Source organism: Physeter macrocephalus, chromosome 8 (assembly GCF_002837175.3).
Source record: "Physeter macrocephalus isolate SW-GA chromosome 8, ASM283717v5, whole genome shotgun sequence".
Taxonomy (NCBI): Eukaryota; Metazoa; Chordata; class Mammalia; order Artiodactyla; family Physeteridae; genus Physeter; species Physeter macrocephalus.
Window position 1 is genome coordinate 25008691 of NC_041221.1, and position 22365 is coordinate 25031055.

Below are 22365 nucleotides of genomic sequence, written 5' to 3' on the forward strand. Positions count from 1 at the left end.
TGCGTGAACAAGAAATCGTTTGGTTGTCGCTAAATTTGGAGAAAGAACCATGAAGTTTAGACTTTGAGCTGAATTAAACTACGTAGAGCGAAGGGGAGAAAGTTTTAAAGGAAGATGGCAGCCAATTTCTTTTGTTATTTAATGTTTTATTTTTTCAAGAACAGTTAACATTTACTAGGCACCTATTGGCCTCAGTCACTTGCATCTAAAGAGCAAAGCTAATTTACCCACAGCCCCTGTTCTTTAGATATGGTTAGCCTTACTTCCTAGCTCTGTTAACAACTATTCTACCATTAGCTTCAAGTTCAATTTTAATAATCTAATCCATAATTGTCTACCGCTCCCTGCCACAGGAACAAAAAAATTTGGGGGGAATAAGGCGAGCAGTTTACATTTTCTGTGGCTATTTCAAGTAATTGGCTCCAAAGTGAAATTATTGAGTTGGCCATGTTTATCATGTTCTGAGGGCATGGAACATGGAAGGAAATGGGCCCGTAGAAAGGGTTGGTATCCAAGAAAGTGTGAATGTGTGAAAATCCTATAACTGTACCTCCACTGGCCTAATATCCTGAGTCACTAGATGGTCAGAAGTATAGATAGAGTACAAAAGGAACAGCTGATGTACATTCATACTAAAAACCAAAAACAAAGTTTGTACAAGATGAACAGCAAATGAAATAGCTTCTATCCAAATAAAATCTCACACAGGTCATTTTTATACATACGTGGACACACACCCACACACGCACAGACACACGAGCAGGAATGTGTGTTTTGTAAGATAGGTCCTTGGAAATAGACATTCTTAGCAAATATGGATGACAGATCAATTGTAATTTATTTTCTTTTAACACTGTATCATCATAAAGAAAACTGGTATAAATGAAAAAATCTATTTCAAATATCTACATCTAAAATTTTAGGCAGTGAAAAAGCACTTTGTTGACAAGGAGTGTGGAATGATGGATGTTAATTGTCAGAAACTGCTGAATGCCTTGCTTAGTTGCCACAAACAAATTCACATATCAGAACGAACAATACTGCTAAATATTCCTTTTTTTCCCATTTTTTTTTCTGTTAAAACATACTGCGAGAAAGAAAAGAAAAACTGGAAATCCATACATCTTTCAAAAGTTTGAAATTGAAGCAATATTTAGAACCATAGATGAGGAAACGCCGCAGCATTGGTGTAATATACACAATGCGCTTTTCTTCTTTAATCTGTAATGTACATCAAATACTTTACAACAATGCATTAACAAAGGGCAAGAAACATCTTGCTGTACAGAGGAACCCCAGTGCAACTTGAAGCCTAGAATCACAACGGATGAAGAGAGTAAACAAAGCGTGAGAAGCCGTCCCTCTGAAGTGCGTGAACCACGCGCCTCTGTGCTTACAACCGTCACCCCGACCGCCTTCTGTGCTGCCTTCAGCCACATTCAGTGGAAAGCACTTTTTAGACTCCCCAGCCCGCACTAGAAAGGTGTTGTACAAGGTCAGACTGAGGATCACTTTCTACTGACTTTCAAGTTAACGTTCGATTCATTTAGCTTTCTAAGATAGCTCTTAATGTGTCCTTACTGGTTATCCCAGCCTTCCTATGGAACAGGCTTTAACGAACTAAATTTGCAGGGGAAAAGAAAAATAGCAATGTCTGTGGTCTGCATGCACATGCACTGTCCCCGGTGCCGCCTGCCTCACACCCAGGAGTCGGGGGATGCGGGGTAGTGGCTCGTTTCATAGTTCAGTTCACTGTAGGGACGGGCAGCGGAGTAGAAGTCGACGTAGTTGCCCGTGGACTTGAGTCCCAGGTGCATGTACTCGCTGGCCGGAGGGCGGTGGTGGACCTGGTCCTCGAAGAAGGACTCGTCGTAGTTTCTCGTGGAATTCGGAAACGGCTGGTAGGTCTCGTAGTCTTTTCTGCTGGGCTCCTGTGGGACTGGCTGTGCTGAAACCTGCCCAGAAAAGAAGATCCACCTGGGTTAGCGCGTTTGCCCTTGACCCGTCCTCCCCCGCCGCCGATGCGCTCAGCCCTCCCTCAAAGTCAAGGCTCCGAACGTCCTCCACGCAGTCACCAGTATCGCGCTTCTCCTGATTGACTTTCCTTTTTGAAGTTGGTTCCTGAGTCCATGCGCTATCATTCTAGGTAATCTTTTTTTTTTTAAATTGTTATTACGGTAAAGTATACATAACATAAAATGGACCATTTTAATCGTTTTGTGTATAATTCAGTGGCATTAAGTACATTCGTCGCCTGTGCCACCGTCACCACTATCCATTTTCATAACTTTTTCATCATCGCAAACAAAAACTCTGTATCCATTAAGCTTAAGTCTCCATCCCACCCTCTTTTCGCAGCTGGTGGCAACTGCCGTTCTATTTTCCGTCTCTATGAATTTCACTAGTCTAGGTACCTCAGAGAAGTGGAATAATAGATTACTTGTCCTTTGGGGTCTGCCTTCTTTCACTTAACATAATGTCCTCAAGGTTTATCCATGTTGTAGCATGTGACAGAATTTCCTTCCTTTTTAAGGCTAAATAATATTCCATTGTATGGAGAGACCACATTTGTTTATCCATTTATCCACTGATGGACACTTGTATTATTTCCACCCTTTGACTATTGTGAATAACGCTGCTGTGAACATGGGTGCACCAGTATCTGTTTGAGTCCCTGCTTTCAATTTTGGGGGGGTACGTACCAAGAAGTGGAATTGTTGGATCTGATGGTAATTAATTCTATGTTTAACTTTTTGAGAAATTGCCAAAACTGCCATGACAGGTGAACCATTTTACTAGTTAACCTTTTTCAAATTAAAGAGGTTTACACTAGACACTACAGAACACAAGTAATTTATATTCATCTTTCCTGTGTTTTCTCCATCACGCCTGGGTGCTGTAATCTCAGACAAAGAGAAAGTGAAGACGTACAACGTCTAACGGTCACTTGGGCATCCTCCTGCCAGCTCGGAGGGCTGTAATCAATACCTCTCTGGAGGACGGAGGCTTCCCGGTAATAGGGCCATTCCATCACACCTGCCTAAGTGACCAGGTACCACAGCCTCAGAAGGATACAGAGAAGCATGTAAGAAGAAGAGGGAATCCACTTCAAATACGCTATGATCTGGAGAACCAAAACATTTCCTAACTTGGCTCAATGAAGAATTGATGGGACTCGAGAATAAGGTGGGATTATGAAGACTCTGGTTGGGGGGGAGGGGTCTCCAGACTTGTCCAATGTCCCCCAGTCCACCTCAGCGTGCCCCGTTTCCATTCCTGTCCTCTGCAGTTTACTGTCTGATGCAGGGGGCCTTTCGGGAGTAAAGGGACCACGGGATCCTTCGGGATACGTGAAGTCTAGAGTTCGTTCCCTCCGCCTGGCTTTAAGGACAGTAAAACAGACAGTGTTCAGAGGCTGATCATTAGCATTTCTATGTCGGGGCCTAGCTATCCCCTCCCCACTGCCTCTGCGGTCCCTTCCTAAGCATCACGCTCCCCAAGTGAGGATACCCGCAAGGCGTGGGGGAAGGACCATGCCCACAGCCACTGCATAATGGCATCCACAAAGCTCCTCGAGTGCAACGATTGTGCAGGAGGTCTGGGGGGAACGATGGAACACTCCTAAAAAAGCACAGTTTGATCACCTGCCAGTGGACTCGGTAATTCCCTACTAATTTAACTAAGGTTCAGCATGGAAACATCCTCTAGAAATTGGTCTTAGTTAATAGATCATGATTTGTAATTAGCAAGTTGTGTGTGAATGAATGCTTCTAATGGCCTGCCCGCAATTCTTCTCTCAAGTAAGCGCAACTCCCTCTTTTATATGTAATTGATTTACGCTAGTAACCGACCTGCTCTTCAAAGAAGTGGTGAACTTCATCATAGCTGCCATCCAGGAGGCCTCACACTTCCAGATAGTGGTGGCTGAATGAATGAGGTTTCTGTCTACCCGTGAAAGTCCTCAGAGCGTAAACGTGTGTTAGCCTAAGAGCCTGGGCATGAGGGGGACGTTTGGAACTTCAACATCTGCAATGAAACGTTGCTAAGACCACGTCTACCTGATCACTGGGATAGGCTAAGGCGCCCTTTGCTGGTCTGTGAAGAGCTGAGCGCTACGTGGAACTTCGCCACTCCATCGCGGTGCTGCCACCCAAGTGTGGAGCATACAAAGGATTAGAGTTGGGAGGCTTGGAAAAATTACACAGGGAGGGAACTAGAATTTACTGGTTCTATTTCAGTGGGCACTGTATACAACATTTAACAAATTCTTCTTCGTTTACTCTTGTATATGTATGTATGCATACATATACGGATGCATGTTTATGTCTGTGTATATCTATCCATCCATCCATTTATCCATCTATCATCTACCTATTTATCTATCTAATCTATCTCCTCTCCCTCCACCCTTCCTCTCTCTGAATTTCTCCTTCCTTCCTTCCTTCCTTCCTTCCTTCCTTCCTTCCTTCCTTCCTTCCTTCCTTCCTTCCTTCCTTCCTTCCTTCCTTCCTTCCTTCCTTCCTTCCTTCCTTCCTTCCTTCCTTCCTTCCTTCCTTCCTTCCTTCCTTCCTTCCTTCCTTCCTTCCTTCCTTCCTTCCTTCCTTCCTTCCTTCCTTCCTTCCTTCCTTCCTTCCTTCCTTCCTTCCTTCCTTCCTTCCTTCCTTCCTTCCTTCCTTCCTTCCTTCCTTCCTTCCTTCCTTCCTTCCTTCCTTCCTTCCTTCCTTCCCATCCATCCATTTATCCATCCAATTCCCGATTTATAGATGAAGAAACCGAAGGTCAGAGAAGATAAGAAACTTGTGCAGGATGCCATGGCTCGTGGTGGGGTGAGGCTGGGATGTGAATGCCCACCTGGCTGACTCCAAAGTCCATGTTCTCTCCGAGGCAGGAGCACAGTCTCAGTTCAGCCGAGGTGGCTCCACCTCGGGGGGCGGGCAGCCTCACTGAGTTGGCTCCAGACCCTGTGATGAGAAGGGAGGCCATGGACAAAGGAAACCAAGACGAGGCCTGACTTCTCTGTGCTGGTCTCAGTAACCAGGGGAGGGGCAGTGCTAGAGCTTGGGAGGTCTTCAGGGGAAGCTACTTACGAGGCTCGTGGCCCTCCTCCACGGTGGCTGCTTCTTTCTTTTTTTTCTTTTCTGGCACAGCCTGTTTCAAATTTCTTGCTGCTGCTATGTTCTCTCTGGCTGGTGGACATTTTTTGGGTTGAGCACAAGCTTATTTTAGTCTCACATCAGGAGTTACCTTCTTCAGTTCGTTCGTAGTGTTCCTAAGGTCCCATATCAACCCCTTCTCAGGTTGAGTTCTGCAGTTTGGAGAATTTGTGTGAACGAACCACCCAGAACAGCTGATCGTGGCACAGCTGTGTTTGAAGGGATTAAATTTGCTCCCTGGCCCAGTGGTATGGATGTCGGCTGGTAAGATGCATTCACCGCGGAGGTGTGTTGGCTGTATTTTGTCATTTACTTTTAGAGACTATCTGACAGTGTTCAAGATCAGGCACGTGAAATGCTCCCCAATACCAGCCTTCCCCATAGAGGAGCTAAAATAAATGCTTTTTTTTTTTTTTTTTTTTTTTTTTAAACATCACACAGTGTGGACAAGCCAGACTTCCGTAAAGGAGGTGGAATGATGCTCATATCCCACAGCGGTGTATTCTGAATCTGAGTCTCTTGTGGTCCAGAGGAGCCCTGGCACATCCAAGGAGCCTGAGGCTGTTGTCTGCTCTGCTTAAGGCAGCGTCCTCTCTGGGAAGGGAAGGCGCCACCAGCTGGCTCACGTGGCCATCGCTGGGGTCCGCGTTCTCGGTGCTGTCCTGTGGTTCCTGCTCCCACAAAGTCATCCTTGCTGAAAGCTTTCCTCAACAGCAGAATATTTAGTTTAAATTACGAAGGACAGTGCTCCTTTTCCACCTCCCATCCCTGTAGCACACTGATGGAAGACTTCTTTGTATTCCTCACTGAGTTCGCCCACAAATTGAATGTATTCCTAACACAAGGGAAATAGCCGCCCACTACAGACCTTCCAAGTCTACTGAGCAGTGAAAGCTGAAGACTCAGGGTGTTATCACACAATGAATGAGGCCGTGGTGAAGATTAGTGCTTCTCAAAGTGTGGTCCCACCACGTGGCCCCACGATGCACCAGCATCGCCTGGGAACTCGTTAGGGGTACAAATTATTGGGCTCCATCCCAGACCCACTGAATCAGAACACCTGGGGTTGGGGCCCAGTAATCTGTGTTTAACAGTCTTCCAGGGGATCCTGACTCACCCTCAAATTTGAGAACCAGTGGTATACAGGAGGGCACATGGGACAAGAGGACAGAAGAACCAGGCTGGAGTCTTTGCCTCTTCCTGGCTTCTTCAGGTGACTGGGGACGAACCCTTACCCTCCTCGAATCCCAATTTCCTCAGCTCTGGGGATAATTTGACTTGCCTGCCCACCTGGCAGCCAGACCGAGGACCTCAAGATGCCATTTTTACTGTTGTCAGTAATAATTTGAAAACCAGTCAGCAAAACACCAAAACCCTTTGTTTCTAGTTTATGAACAAAAATCCTATTGCACTGATTCGAAACTGGAGTGGCAGGTAGTCACGTGGTGTGTGCCACAGCTGCGAAGCTGCCTGGCTGCTTCTCTGCTGAGTCAGGGGAAGCCCTCCTCCCAGCTCCTGCCCCGGCCCCTCCCTTGCTTGGCCACGCATCCAGGGCTGTTGCCTTATTTTCAGATCTCATTGTCTTTGGCTCGTCCCAGAGATCCCCCTGTAACTAGTTTCCCTCGGTGAATCACTTCTTCTCTAAGATGAATCTCTGTCCAGACTCCTCTGCAAAGCTCATGAGGCCCAGCTTTGACACCGAAACTGAATGGACCCCAGCACATCCCTCCCGGTTAAATTTTTCAAGCTGGCCATTTACCAGCTACGAGGTTGTGAAGTGGCTTTTAGCCCAGAAAAGTTCCAAAAACAAAAGCCATCTGTGATAACCAACCACGCTCACATGGGCAGAAGATCCACATCATGGACGCTGTTTACAAGGTCATCTCCAGAAGCACCCATCTGCAAGAGGAGCAGATGGCCAACTTTTTTGAATGGTCAGGATGGTCTTCCCTTACCGAATTCCCAAGAGGGAAGGCTGTAAGTAAAGTCAAAGTGTATTCTGATAACAGAGTCCAAAACAAGTAAAAGCTTTATTATTTTCTCAAGTCACTGGAGTGTCATAATGATTTTCTTGGAAATTTTTTTTTTAGGTAAAAAACAACTCTCTTTGGTGGACATTTCAAAAATGTTGCTTGATATCAGAATGGAGTTAACAGTCCAATTGCCCCCTGCCCTCGGCGGGACCCCACAGGACTCAGCTCTGCTGGGGGCCGGCCTGCAACATCTCCCCTGTGCTGACAAGTGGCTCAGAGCTTGCTCTCCATCCAGACTGAGTTTCAGTACATCCACCTGAGACACCGTAGCCTTGATGTTTCACACCGAGGTTGAGTCGAGTTCATCCTAGGGCCTCCTGGGCAAAAGGCTGCATACAATAGGCTGTGCTCACTCTCTCGGGGCGGGGATGCCATCTTAGTGCGTTAATTCCAATTTTCTTAAATGCTCAGAATAGGCTTGGGTGAAAAGAATGTGCCTCTTAGAACCATTGTGGACTGTCCTCTAAATCTAGATTGCAAGCAGTCTGTTGGAACGTACTGCAGCCACACTGTGCGATGCCAAGGACCCCTGGGCCACACCAGGGTGTTTCTTCTTTGCCAACAATAGTGGGATTCCCTGGAGATAAAGGCTGATGTAGAACAGGCTGATTCTGTTGATGAGCTTCTCTTGACCTACAGAAGCTGAAGACTGATCTTATGCTCTTGGATGCAAAACCAGGGTCCTATCATATCCTGACAAATATCTTTAAGAGCTGGAGACCACTGGCTCACTGTACCTGATATTTGCTGAAAGAAAAAGCATTGATTTCCATAAATAGAGTTGGCATTTCCATTTTCCTTTATGTTTGGGTAGGCATGTTGATCTGCAAATAGTTGGGGGCCACCCCTGGTGACCTCTTGTCTAGAGCTCATGCCCCTCTGTTTATTCACTGACTTCTTTGCTTTTAGCAAAGACCAGAACCGTGTCCTCCTCCTTCTTCCCTTAGAAACGGTCTTGCGCCAGACATTCCACCTGCTGGAAGGGAGTCCCCTTCCTCTTCAAAGTTGCTGCCCTGCTGGGTGGTGAGAAGTGATCAAAAACACACATTTCCCTTCCATGTTTACTTTCATCTGGTTACTGTGATCAAGCAAACAGCTTTCAGGTTTATCTTTTCAGTACTATTTTCATGACACATGGCAAGAATCTAGAGCATCAGAAGCCAGTTCTGGAAACGATTACCAGTAGCCAAGAGTTATAAAGAATGTCAGTCTTTCTGTGATGACCACCATGGGGAAAGACAAGTATGACGTTATTCATCAATAAAGGAGCAGAGGCGGTGCCTTCTTGCTTTTATAGTTCCCCTTAGAACCAGAGAGAAAACGAGCCCTCAACGAATATTTGCTAAATAAAACACACGCAAAAACACAGATGGATTCTTTTAAGTATCTACCAGCCAGGGTTCCTCAAATTTCAACATCCACACGAATCACCTAGACACCTTAACAAAATGCAACTCTGATGCAGAAGACCCTGAACGGGTTAGGGTTAGGGTTAGGGTTAGGGGCCAGAGAAGCATCTCTTCTGTGTTTCTAACAAGCTCCCAGGTGATGTTGTTGTTGCTGGTTCCCCCACTAGCCTGAGCAGCGAGGCATAACACCATGCCTTCTATTCAGTTGTTTACATTGAACTTGATCTATTTTATTGTTAACTGTCATGTATAATGCATGCTTTCTTCCGAATAAGAATTGGCTGGGTTACAGGAGCTACTTAATCCATGCCTAGTAATTAGACAATTTGTCTAGTAACCAGCATCTTACACTTGCCGTAACTAAGACCTGATGCCGCCAAAAAAACAAAAGATTGCTTTCAAACCTGAGGCTGTTCTGATGACTGCCACCACCCACGTGTATGCTGTGTCCCACGTGAGCGGAGAGCAGAGGGGACCATTATTTTCTTTTTCCATTTTTTATGCATGTTAAATAGAAACTAACTTATTTTTTGCACTTCCAAGGTATTTCACAGGAGTCGAAGGGAGAAACGAACACCAACGTGCTACCTCTCTTTTACCTGGTTATGTTTGATGTCTTCAGCGGGCGCACCATATGAATTCCTATACAAAGTTGAAATTCCAGTATTTTGAGCTGAAAGCAAAAGAGAAACAAAAGTATTAGCACAGAACGCCAGACTTCAAATGAGGAATGATGGTTATCGAGACCAGTTTTGCCCTGACAAAGCTTGGTGTCTCATGGATCATTCCAGATGGAAGAAATTCGTTAGCCCTGAACACTTCGTTTTACATACAGACATTAAGAAAGAAGAACAGTTATTCTATAAAATCCCCTTTGCACGTCAGCCTCTTGCAGTAACATTCAGCTTGCAGACAGGGTCAAGGCAGGTGCAACAAACAGATGGTCATCTTGCCAGTTCTATGGCCTTGTTTTCTGGTGAAAACTGGCAGATAATAAAAGCGCGTCACCTGCACTGAAGCATGAAGGAATCTGGATCGGCCGCTTTGTTTTTAGCTGGGGAATGACAAGAATGAAATTTCTAATTTGAGCTCACAGAAGTGCTTGATCATCTTTGAGAGAGACAGTTCATTTCTCAACGGCCTGAAGGATGGGCAGGAAACACCACCCGCCTTTGCCCTGCGCATCTGGGCGGCTGCGGCTTCGGAGTCCTGTTCAACACAGAGATGGAAGACTCCCACCCTGTCTTGTGACCAGCCTGTGTTCTAGACAAAAGGAAGGAAGGTCTCCTCCGGTTGCCAGCAGCTTCCAAAGTCTGGGCAAGATGCCCACTTGCCTGCCCCCTCACCAGGGGCCCTTGAGGCTGCTGTCACAGGCCTAGAGGAAGGGCCCAGGGCGAGACTCCCCTCATAGCTGCTAAAAGGTCCTGGTTTAAGAAAGCTCTGGAAAACATTGTCTGTTGAGTGTCAGCGGGTATCTAAAACACTCTAGATATCAAGACAATTTTATCTTTTGCTTCCAGTATCTATGGGATCATGAAATAGGATGACACACCATCTATTCTCTCAGAGATACAGGCCACCAAGTCAGTATAATCTATCATTCCACCCATGTTTATTACTAAAAGCACATAATAGCTGTGCAATAAAACTCCTCTTGGGAAATTCTGCTTAGAATGTGAGAGCTGAGAGCCCACTTCCCGTTTTAAAGACCACTCTGATAGACTCTCTGGTTGAACGCCCATCACTCCTGTCTCTGCATCACTGCGGAAACCACCATCCCTCGCCTGGACCACCGCTACAGCATCCTTCTCAACGGCCCGGCTTCCACTCGGCCCAACCTGCTCCTCCATCCACCCTGCTCCCATCACCTGAGCGATCGCCATGTTAGGCAGACCGGATTATGTCACTCAATTCCCTGCCCGCTGTGATTATGGTAAAAGCTGAGCTCCCATTATGGTCTTCGAGGCTCCGTGTGATCTGGTCCCGGCCTGACTTCCTGCTCTTCTTCCCACAGTTTAGGGAGCTGTGCTGGCCCTCCTTCCTGGCTTGAGCATCCAAATTTATTTTGCATCAGGGATGTTGGACTTCTTGATGCTTCTCCCTTTAACTTGCTTGTTCCAGACTCTGGACTACCTCTCCTTGTTGATATTCGGGTTTCAGCTCAAACGCCTCCTCCTTGACCATGTTAGTTAAAGTTACCCTGCCCACCTGGGGCCCTCTATCCCTTTACCCCATTTATTTCCACCATCACACGCAACACCAAGCGCTATTACCTTGTTAGTGAGTTTGTTTCATGTTTACCTTGTGTATTACCTCCCTTCACCTAGGAGATAAGAAGCTCCACGAGGACAGAGATCCGTCTGTCCCGCCACCTTTGTAGGCTGCCCCAGCATCTGGCACAGTGCCTGGCCTTGAGGGATGCTCACAGAGTGAGTGCTTTCTTTGCTGAGTGAATGAATGAATGACTAAACCTTAGAAAAATCTGCCTTTAGAGCTACAACCTGCTGATGGAAAATGTTACTCCAAGGATAAGGTGAAAATTTTTTTCTATTACTCAGAATAAAATGCATTTTTTTGGGGTAGAATGTGCATTTTTATAGCCTTGGCCTCCCTCCCTGTTGGGCTTGTGGCTTCCGAGCTGAAGATGTTTCTACTGGAAGTTCTTTCCTCCTGCTCTTTGGCGCACTTCACCTGTTTAAAGGAGACTGTGTAGCTGAGATTGAACTTGTGGCCTTTCCGGATACATGAAGCCCATGTCTTCACAGGTGCTCTGCCATGTGTATGTGTCTGAGCAAAGAGTCAACTCGTAGGGAAATGCCTTTCTTTCTTTTTTTTTATAGGCCCCGATTTCCAACTATATCAATAGAGTGAAGATTAGAGCAGCTTTAAAAGGCATGAGTGAGATACTGAAACAGAATCGACCACTGGATGTTAAGGTATTTGGGAAGCTCAGGTGGGAGGGCAAACTCCCCTGGTGAATTTTAAAGTCAGGCCGTGTAGCTGCTGGGATCACACAGCCCTCCTCTGATGCGTGCTTCTGAGCACGTAACGCTCCTAGGGAATCATGACCGCGAGAAATAGCTATAACAGTGCTGCATGCCTGAATGAACAGCTGCCTTCGGCTTTCTGAGGGCTCCTCAGAGGCAGAGAAACACTAAGGAGAGAAGACATTTTAAGAGACGTCTAAGCTGGAAACTGAATACAGAGAAGGCAGGTGGAGGGGAAGCCTGGAATATAAACCCAGATGGATCTGCATTTCTGAGAGCTCAGGAGAGGAGATGATGACCCAGGCAAGGAACTGCTTTTCACTTTAAAGCTTTTGCATGTTGCGTTTTGAGGGTGACGTTTCCCATGGTTTTCCCACAGCAAAGGGAATGTTTCCTGGGGGGGACGTGGTATAAGACATCCCCTGATGCCTTAGAGACAAGGAAGACGGCCGTTTTTCAGATGATTGTTCAATACACTGAACTTTAAATGCCCCCTGGATTTATTGGTGAATGACAAAAAGTACTGCTTGGGATATGGAGGCCCCAAGAAATCTGATCTGCCAGTAAACGCTGGAATGATGGACATTTGCTAAAGGGAAGCAGAACAGAGGTTGGCAATTCATCATTTCCATCCCTACACGAAATGTTGATTTCCACCCGGCTTGGCTGGGGAGCTACTCTTACCATCGTAGACGGGGGCAAACACACCCACCAACCTCACCACCAACACTGCCTCCACCTCCTCCATCAGCAGCAATATCACTGTGATGCTACAACAACTAACTTTTACCCAGTACTTGTTGGCTTAAAGGGAACCTTCTTGTATAAACATATTATTCAATAATGACCTCATGTTCTTCTAGGCTTGCTACATGATTGATGGTGTAGTTTTGAATTGCATTTTTAAGTGTTAGAGCAAAGCGTTTAAGCCTCTAAATAAGTTTGGAAAGTTACGTATATCTCAATGCTGCAGTTGTCAAGATCCCTGCCATTTTCTAGGAAGATTAAACATCTAGAAACACATTAGATTTTCTTTTTTATTGTCTGACGTGTGCAGAGCAGGATCACGTACCACTGGGACTATTTCAACACAAACACCGCGATGAAAAACCTTTGGAACGATTCTACCGGCCGAGAGAGTTAAAGAGAAAAGATCAACTTAAATAATAACAGTCGATTTCACAATTATTCTTGTAATTATAGTCTCGCTTTGTTATCCCTGCCTGCTGGTGATGTGGCCACCTAGGGCGATAATAATCGAAAAACAAAGGGGTCAGGTGAATCTCGTGTCACCACTGCTCTGGAGTAATCAGTACAAATTAGATTCTCCACCGAATATCTCGACTCCAGGGACTTGGCATTCAGATTCATGAGCTTCTTTGTTCATGCTCAGCTACAACAGGCGACAACACGTATGGGGAAGAGAGAACCAGAGAACGAGAATCAGAAGGTACGTCCTATGTTGGACTTCCCTGGCGGTTCAATGCTTAAGACTCTGCACTTCCAGTGCAGGGGGTGCGGGTTCAATCCCTGGTCGGGGAACTAAGCTCCCACATGCTGCGGGACACGGCGAAAAAAAAAAAAAAAGAAGGTATGTCCTACGCCATGCGTTCAGTTCTCCATTCAGGGGACGTTTCAGGCGTGAGGGTGAGGCGTTCCCTGGTGGAGTGTGTACGTGGAGGCAGAGCGCTGAGCTGGGCTGGGTACCACGAGCATCTGTTTATGAGGCTCTCCTTTCTGCAGCCGGGGAGAGTTACCATGGAAACCACGGCCTCTGGGGTAAATACAGTTACCACGAGAAAAGTTTATCTTAGACGTCCTGCGTCCAAAAGACGTGTCAATAAATCATCCAATTTGTCTATTCTGTTTCCCTGCAGGTCTGCACCTAAATAATATCAGGGAGACTTACCACACGCTTTTAAGATTCTTCGGAATAAGAGGGTCTCAGTGTCTGTTTAGGGTTGCACCCTTGTACTGCAGTTTTATGAATGCCCTAATCTGACCCTGTTCTGTTGAAGTCCCTATGGTCTGCTGTCAGGAGGGGCCCATCTCCACATCCATGCGGCAAAGGAGGGTGCGGAATCGCTGGTTAGAGACCCTGATGGTTGCCGCAGCTCTGCTTTCAAGGCATAACCCCCGCCGCCCTGCCCCCCATCAATAACGCCAAATCGTGCTCCTGGACGAGGAGCGAACCGGGGCAGGAGGGAGGCGTGGGGGGAGCCTGGAGGGGCCGATGAATGTGGACCTCGAGCCCCACCCCAAGGAGAGCTGAGTGAAGGCTGGCCACGAGGAGGGCTGGCCAGGGCGCGCGGGGGTAAATGGCACCCATGTTGGCCTCCACAGAGTCCCCGCTGATGAGCCAATGGGTGCGGTTGGGGGAGTGAAGGACGAAGGTGCGTGAAAGATCAGTGCCTCCCTAGGGAAACTGAGGTCAGTGGTTCTGATGAATCTTCCTGGGAATTTGTCATGGCCAGAGAGTGGTTTCATGTCAAGAGGGGAAAATGCCCACAGCAGTTCTGTGGGTTTCCCTGAAATCCTCTCTTCCTCTGCTTCTCTGCCCTCCCCTCCCCTTCCCTCCCTTCCTTTTCTTGTCCTCTTTCTCCTCCCCATCCTAATGGGCAAAGCTTGGCCCACCATCTTGGGTCATGTCAACGAAGAAGAAATCTATGGTGACCTCGTTCTCTAGTTTAAGAAAATATCACGAACTGGGCAAGTGAGAAGGAAAGGGGTAGGGAAAGAAAGAAGAAAAAAATGTGTGCAGAGAGCATTTTCTCTTAGCTATTCCAGGAATAAGATGCTCCGTTTTTATACCTCCAGCTTCATCTCCTCACGGCCAATCCCTGGGAATCTTCGCTATCAAGCTCTCAAGTCCTGCCGAGCTGCCAAGCACAGCTGAAGCCTGAGGTCCCAGCCCTCTGCCCTGCCCCAGGTCCTGTCACGAACTCTGCAGAGGAACCGTGCACAGCCAAGCTCACCTGTCATGGTGTCTTTCCTGGAAGTGTGTTCTCCTTTAGTTCCGTGGTAAGTGGCGTTGCTGCCAGTGGACTCATAGTCTGTTTTTCTTTCTTTGAGGCTGATCATTTCCCGAGGTGAAGCTGGGGCACTTGCTACATAAAGAAATCGGAAGGATGACTTTCTGTGTCTCATTCCACAGCACGTATAGCTTTTTCACACAAACAGGTAAAGTCATAAATGCACCTGGCTCAACACAGGTCAGTATGTGTACGTGGACCTGTCGATTTTTATTTTTGTTCTTTTGGTTCTTGTCTTTCCCCCTTCCCTTACTCCATGTCACTTGGTGCTTTAGAGTTAAGGGGACACGCAACTTGGAGGCAGGGAATTAGGGACTATATCCTGGGAGCACCTTCCCTACAGAGACATCCTCGTGGGGATGTGACCTGCGCAAGGACAGTTTCAAGAATGAGATCCGTCTTGGTTGCTTTTTCTTTCTTTTTTCTTTTCCTTTCTTTCCCCTCCCTCCTTTCTTTTCTTCTTCCTTCCTTCCTTTGAAAAAATTAGATGTGTTTCAGAGGAGCGATTACTGATACTGAAGAATCCCTGATTAAATCAGACGCGCTTTTACTTAAACACGTTTCACGCAGAAACGGCCCTATAGGAAGGCAGAGGATGACGTGGGGGACCAGTAGAGCCCCACCCACCGAGGTCTTCTCCATCAGCCTGGGGGCTGGGCTGGGGGGTGTGGTGTGAGAGCACCTGTCTCCTGATGATGGGGGTCCTTGCTCCATCTCAAACTCCCCTAACGATCTCCCACACACACCTTGCGCCCCGGTCCCTCGCTGCCTGTCGGACCTGGGGACTGAGCCCTGCCAACCGTTTGTGTCTTCGTGTCTTCAGTGATGGGCTGTGATTAGAGGATTCCCTTAGGAATTCCACGATTCTTTAACAAACTGGGCCCAGAACAGAGGAAAACCTGAACTTGGACTTAAGGAAGCAAACAAAAAGAGGTTTAGTTTTCTTTAAAGATCAGATGGATTGTGAGCAACTAAGCCGCCCTGCCAGTGCAGAGATGTGCTGGGAGAAGTGGAGGTTAAGTGTGTGGGCCGGCGCTAAGGCAGCTACCGTGCGCCCATCCTGTGGGCTGACCTCACATTGGTCTCCTTGCTCCTCAATGGGGCCACTCGCATCCCAAGCTTAGTCAATTGCGTCTCACCCATTCTGAGCGCAGCCGTGCTACTCTTCGGGCCCAGAGCCTTCCCCAGCTTCCATGCCCGAGGGCAGTGCTTCATAAGCTTGTTTAACCTTAAGACTCACCTGAGAACCTGGGGATCACAAAACCCGACCCTGGACCTTGTGAATCTGAATTTTCAGCTGGGCCTAGGAGTCCAAATTTAGCAAGCATGCCTGGTGGATCTCTGGGGAACTCCGAGTTTTAGGATAAAGCTCATTTTCCTTCACTAGTGTCCAAGCCCCTCCCCAGTCAAGCCTCAGTTTGCCCTTCAGCTGTTCGTTCACACCCTCTGCAGGGTCCCCCAGCTGCAGCCCACTGGGCCTGCTTGCTGCCTATCTGAGTCACTTGATACATTTCACCAAACGTAGTATCTTCTATGTGCAAAGCCCCGTGCTAGACACGGGGGACAAAAACACGAGTCACAGCACGCTTTCTGAAGTTGAGGAGCTCTTCATCGGGTGAGGAAGTGAAACCAGAAGACAGCTCAGTGGATGTCTTAGCCAAGCGCTGGGAAGGTAACAAAGGGGGCCTTTGCCCATCCTTTCCTGAAAGGCCCCCTACCCACCTCTCAGACCTGTCAAATAAAATCAAGGCTCACTGCTGAGATCTTGAAACCCTCAGAGATTTCCAATCCTAGCTGCCCATCAGAATTAGTTACCTAGAATACTTAAAAATACACTGATGCTTGAACATGCCCCCCAGCCAGTGGCACCAGAATCCCTGCGTGTAAATCCAATGAGAAGGCAGGGAAGAAACCTGCAATTGTTCCACGTAACTCAACTGGGCTCTGGGTCCAGTTCCTGCGTGTTCTCAGAACACGGGCTGCTGCGTCTCACTCACCCCCTCCACCTCTGCCCTATCTCCTCTCTTCTCTCTCCATCTTCCTCTCTGGGGAGAGTCCCCTCCTGCCCTTGCTCCTAGATCTTCTGCATAAAGATCTGAATTTCTGATTGCCCTTTTATGAGTCACTGCCAGGCAATCGTTAAGGGACAATATTTTGGAGCCTCTTGACCAAAGCTTTTAAAATGAGAATCCGATATTGCACAGATGGTGGGGTTTACTAAACTATGTCAAGTGTGTAATTATCTCCTGAGACCTCACACACAGCGGTCCGAGTCTCCGGTAAACCAGGAGGATACTCCTGGAAAAATCACATCACGCCAACAAGCGTTTATTAGGTGTCTTTGAAGTGCCTTGCCTGGGTACCACCAGGCAGTGCCCTACCTGCATCCCTGGGATGCTGACATCCTGTAAGGCGCTGCTTCTCTTTCTGGGCGCCTTCCAATCTATTATATTATTCCATCTTCCTGACACTGATTGGTTCTTCATAATTAGAGCTCTTAAAGACACTGTCCTTTAGCTTCCAAGACTCACTGCTCTTTATCTTTTTACGAACTATGAAAATAACATGTGCAAAAGGCCACCTCCATGCTTCTGAGGCAGGTGGAAGTTCCTCCAGTTACACGGGGCTTCCTAATTCTCGTTCAGCGTGGGGCTAAACGTTAGAAGCGATAACACCGCGCTAAAAAGATAAGTTTTCACGGGGCTGGGAGAGGGTAATCTATTTCAGTCAGTCAAATATTCCCCATTCGTTTCTGATTCTCCCCATCGTTATGACAGTAAAGTATGGCGTAAAGTTTCATGACAAACATCCTCAAGGGCAGAGGGGCCACCCTGCTGGGGAGTGCTCCGTACCACGCCCTTGAGACCCAGCCCAGAAAATATAGTTTCCTCAGCAGGAGGAGGGCAGCGAAGAGCAAGGAGAAACTTTTCTTAAATAAAAGCCTCTATCTGTGCGTGTGTGTGTTCGCCCATATAAAATTATTTATTATACATTGAATAAAACAACAATAAAATCTATATCACTTATATACTAAACAGTGTGCTCATATTTTGCCTTTAATTATGTCTTTAATCCTTGGCATCACATAATGTGACTGAAAAAGGGTGTAAAAATAAGGTATCTTTACAAGGAGATAAGAAAAGTTAGTTCCAAATTTAATAAGAATGAGACAAGGGGGGAGGAGCAATATAGCAGTAGGGGATTAGGAAGTATAAACTATTATGTATAAAATAAGCTATGAGGACATACTGTGCAACACAGGGAACACAGCCAATATTGTACAGTAACTATAAATGGAGTATAACCTTTAAAAATTGTGAATCATTGTATTGTACACCTGTAACTTATATAATATTGTACATCAACTATACTTGGATAAAAAAATTTAAAAGAATGAAATAAAATTAGAAAAAGTTAAATTGAATGATTTAAAAGTTACAGTTGATTGTAATATGAATATATGAAATGATGTATCTGCTGGTTTACAGGTAATAATAAAAAGCAAATCAGGTACGGAACAGTAACGAAAGCCTCAATGACGGTTTTCAAACATAGGTCATTCTCAAGGAGGAAAGAGCACACCCTCTCTCCCCTACTCTGTTATCCCACACCTAATCAATAAAATGCAACCTAAACTATCTTAAGTGGGTAAAATGTCCATGGAAAACCCTGATTTGCAAACACTTGGCGGTTTTATATATTCCTATTCCTCCCTGAATGCAGGTCCAGTATGTGCATTTCATGCCTGTGACACCTGTTGTTAGAGGATTTTAGAAACCTGTTAGAAAGATGTTTGTTCTGAGTCTGTGTATGTATGATACAAAGTCACCACCACTATAAAAAGAAAACAGATGCATTTGATATTTCTAGCAAGTGTCCCGGTTGGGATGGCCCTCCTGTCTGTGGGGTCAGCTAAGGGGTCGGGGAGGGGGGCCTTGGATCCAAGAGAAGAAGCCACTGGCCCGGGGCCCCTCTTACCTGAGCGGTTGTTGGGAGACACGCGCACAGGGGAGATGGAGGGTGTGCGGGAGGAGGAGTAGGGTCTTTGCCGATCCCTCTCGATGGTTGAAGATGAGGCTACGAAGTGATATTGTGACCATCCGTCCTGCAATAGACAGCAGCTCCTATTAACTGGGGAAGGCAGAGAGATGTCTCACCTCCTCACACTTGGACGTTCCAAGCATTGGAATTTGCAAAACATTTCTCCAGTCTGTCAGGAGAGATCTCAGATCTCAGATCTCCACCTGTGGGTGCTGGGATTAGCGGACACCTGAGGATGACAGGGAGTGTCAGAGGCACCGAGAATGTTGCCCCAGCCAGACACCTCTGTTTATGGCCAGTAATCATATGCCTGTGGGCACAGAAACTTGAATGGAGGTGGGGAAGGGGGAGCCTGGGGAACAGGGCAGAGTGGAAACCCAGTTAAGGCTCTGGATTCGAGCCGTTTCCTGAGCCACAGCTTGGGAGCCCCTGGAGGAGCAAGGAAGGCGACCTGGTTCCCGTTCCATCTTCCCCCTCATTCACTGGTGCAGAGAGAAAGGTGTGATGACTAAACAAAGACTTCCAACATCACTACCGTCACCAGTGCCCAGAAGGGACCTCAGTTTTAATTCCGACGGCACATCCTTCCACACGTCATGGAAAAGTGTAACCTTGGATGCTAGAGACCAGGGTACAGATAAATCTACACTCGTTTTAGTGATGCTGAATAACTACCTGGAGGGTAGATCTCATGACCCTTGACATCTTTCACTGCATGAAATTTTTAGTCATTCTACTGAAAAAAAAATGTTTTGCTTTCGAAAGAAGAAGGACATGAAGATATATTTTCTTTGGGAAAGTTATTGCTGAGCTAACATTTCTTTTAACCAACCAGCCATGGACATACTTGTTATCTAGCCAGCCTGCAATAAATTTATTATTCACTTACTTCCCACTGTCATTCAGAAAGACTTGAAAGTGGTTTACAGAAACACACAAAACTTGGGCACATAGCTTTTAAATCATTATTTGCCTCTTTTTAAATAAATTATTTATTCTTGGCTGCGTTGGGTCTTCGTGGCCGCGTTGGGTCTTCGTTGCTGCGCGCGGGCTTTCTCTAGTTGCGGCGAGCGGGGTCTACTCTTTGTTGCGGTGCACGGGCTTCTCATTGCGGTGGCTTCTCTTGTTGCGGAGCACGGGCTCTAGGCGCGTGGGATTCAGTAGTTGTGGCACGCGGGCTCAGTAGTTGTGGCTCGCGGGCTCTAGAGCGCAGGCTCAGTAGTTGTGGTGCACGGGCTTAGTTGCTCTGCGGCATGTGGGATCTTCCCAGACCAGGGCTCGAACCTGTGTCCCCTGCATTGGCAGGCAGATTCTTAACCACTGCGCCACCAGGGAAGCCCTATTTGCCTCTTTGATGATGATGTTTTCTTTTTAACATTTTAAGTCTCTGTAGACCAGAGGTTGTTCCCCAAATTCTACTGGGTGCTTAACCCCAGTTCCCCTTCATACCACCCCTTGGCTTAGATAAGAAAGTTCAAGGAAGGAAACAGATGAAGAATAGCCGCAGTACCTAGGGCAGGGCCGTTAATCCTTAATATTGATGACAGAGAACTGTTTCAATATCTGTCTTTCACCTCCAGCAAAATGACCACAAAGCTGTGCCCTTCAGCACAAGACACAGCCAAGATGTCAAAAATGTGATATGATATCTGCACCTCAGATTGGTTTTTATTTTTAACACATTAAACTTAAAACTGGAGGTTGTTAAACTGTTCCAAGTATAAGAGATAGAAATCCAAAAGAGAAGAGGATTTCAAAGTCACTGAACTTTAAATTGCCACCAGAAATAATCTGATTTTCTTTATCTTACCCTTTTACTGTCCTTCCACCAGTTTCAGCTTCTGTATGAAAGTTCCCGGCGTGTTTCTTTATGAAATTGTTTTATTCCCCAAAGCTACTCCCATCCTCATCGTTACTCTCAATGGTCCAGAAAGTGCGAGAATCAAGGCAACTTTCTTCACAGCCTCATGACCATTGGGTCCTCACAGTCTGACGACATGGTGGCCGCTCTATTTCCTACAGATCTTTCCCTTAAGTGTTTTGAGGTCCCTGAATTTATAACCATCTCCTTTTTATACATATTTTTTACCACCCCATAAACATCTCCACGAGGACTGTGTTACTGGAGAGACTTCCACCAACAGAGCCCAGATGAAGGGGCTAAGTGGTTTTCAGACCCGTCTACACGAGGCTAGTACAGCACACCCCCGCCCCATAGCCTCTTATTCTGGAAACCGTGCAGGACATTCAATTCAGATCAGCACGTGAATATCTTAGGTTTGTGTGCAAAGAAATGAATAGAGCTGTTTGTCAAGGCTCAAACCGGCTTTCACCTTGGGTGTCTCCGTTGAGAGAGGTGGAATTAGACAATTGTTCAAGTCAGCCCTTCTGTCCCACGACCCACGATGACTGGTCAGCTCTGTCTCGGTTTCTTTTCCATAAATTAAGGGCAAAATGATTCAGTCAGCTCGGGGAGTTTTAAATATAGTCCTGCCTGGGCCTCGGGCTCTGAGATTCTGTTGCAATTGTTCTGAGTAAGGTCTGGGCGTCGGTATTTTCAAAAGCACTCAGGCGATATTAATGAAGAGCGTGGCTGGGGGCCACTGGCTTGGAGTTTCCATGCATATTTGGCAGTGACTAATAGGGATACAGAATACACTTTACAGGGCTAAATCCTGGGAGGCCCTTAGGTCTTCGACTCCATTTCGCAGTGGCAGATAAGGCACTGACTTCTACAGGAACAAAAATAGGTCCAACCTCAGAGCAGAGAGGTGCCCCCCCATCCCTCCTGCTGCAGTGAGCCCCAATCACACCCGATTACCCAGCAGTCACCATGTGGCTCAATTTCCCAGTCTCCACCTTTGATCAGGCAGCTCTGAGACCTGACACAACACCTTCTCTTTTTTCTGTCAAATCTTACTCTCTCGGCTCAGTTCTGTGCTAGGTAAACAGAAGGCAGGCAGCACGTGTTCATTCAATCGCTCTTGCTAAATGAATTATGCCTCTGAGGTTCAGGGGAGCTTTTAGCAATACAGCTATGGTTTTCCTTGCCTGCTATGAACAAAATGCTATGACCTCACACTTACGTCCGCTGCAAGCCTGTCCGTCTGCCCAGCTGTGAGGCAGGGCTGGGCCGTATTATTTCCTGGTCTCTAGCCTAGTAGCTGCAATACAGAAGTGCCTAATAAATGCTGCTAGATGGATTCAATGATTTAAGATGACCGCATTAATTGTTATGAATGCAATGATAATCAGTGTCATAGTCTTTACTGCTGACTCCACAGTTCTTACAGTCTTATTAGAGTTCTATAACAAATGAAGGTTATCCGAGCCTTACAGTTTTTTGTTTTCTTAATTTTAGCTTAGAGCAACCTCATCAGTCTCATCTGCTGCTGTTGGTGTATCTGTCCTTTACGACATACTTAATACTTACTGCTGGGCTGAAGGCAGTGTTGGTTTAGGTAAACTGGTACCAAAAAAAAAAAAAAAAAAAAAAAAAGAAAGAAAGAAAAAAGCCTACGGATTGCCTACTCTACGTGAAATGGTAATTTCTCTCCGTTCCCCATGTTTCAATGTGAGGTGTATAAAATTGTCTCCTCTTTAACCACTCTTGTAAATAATTCTGGTGCATCGCTATACCTGCCACATCTGGGCCTGGCTTGGTGCTGATCCCATTCACAGCTCTCAGAGCACGTATATCTTTACCTCTT

At 46.5% G+C, this 22365-nt stretch overlaps 1 protein-coding gene across 3 annotated transcripts in view; it reads right to left on the reverse strand.

The window, feature by feature from the left end:
* Positions 1-819: 819 nt before the first annotated feature.
* Positions 820-22365, reverse strand: part of CTNND2 (catenin delta 2) — a 453358-nt gene continuing 431812 nt past the window's right edge. For all 3 annotated transcript variants that reach the window (XM_007115618.2, XM_028492809.1, XM_024125559.1), the window contains 4 exons: positions 18593-18719; positions 14558-14689; positions 9195-9268; positions 820-1955 (listed from right to left, as the gene is read on the reverse strand). In XM_007115618.2, coding sequence (XP_007115680.1) covers positions 1698-1955; positions 9195-9268; positions 14558-14689; positions 18593-18719 — 591 coding nt within the window. In that variant the 3' untranslated portion in view covers positions 820-1697. The remainder of the gene's footprint in view (positions 1956-9194; positions 9269-14557; positions 14690-18592; positions 18720-22365) is intronic.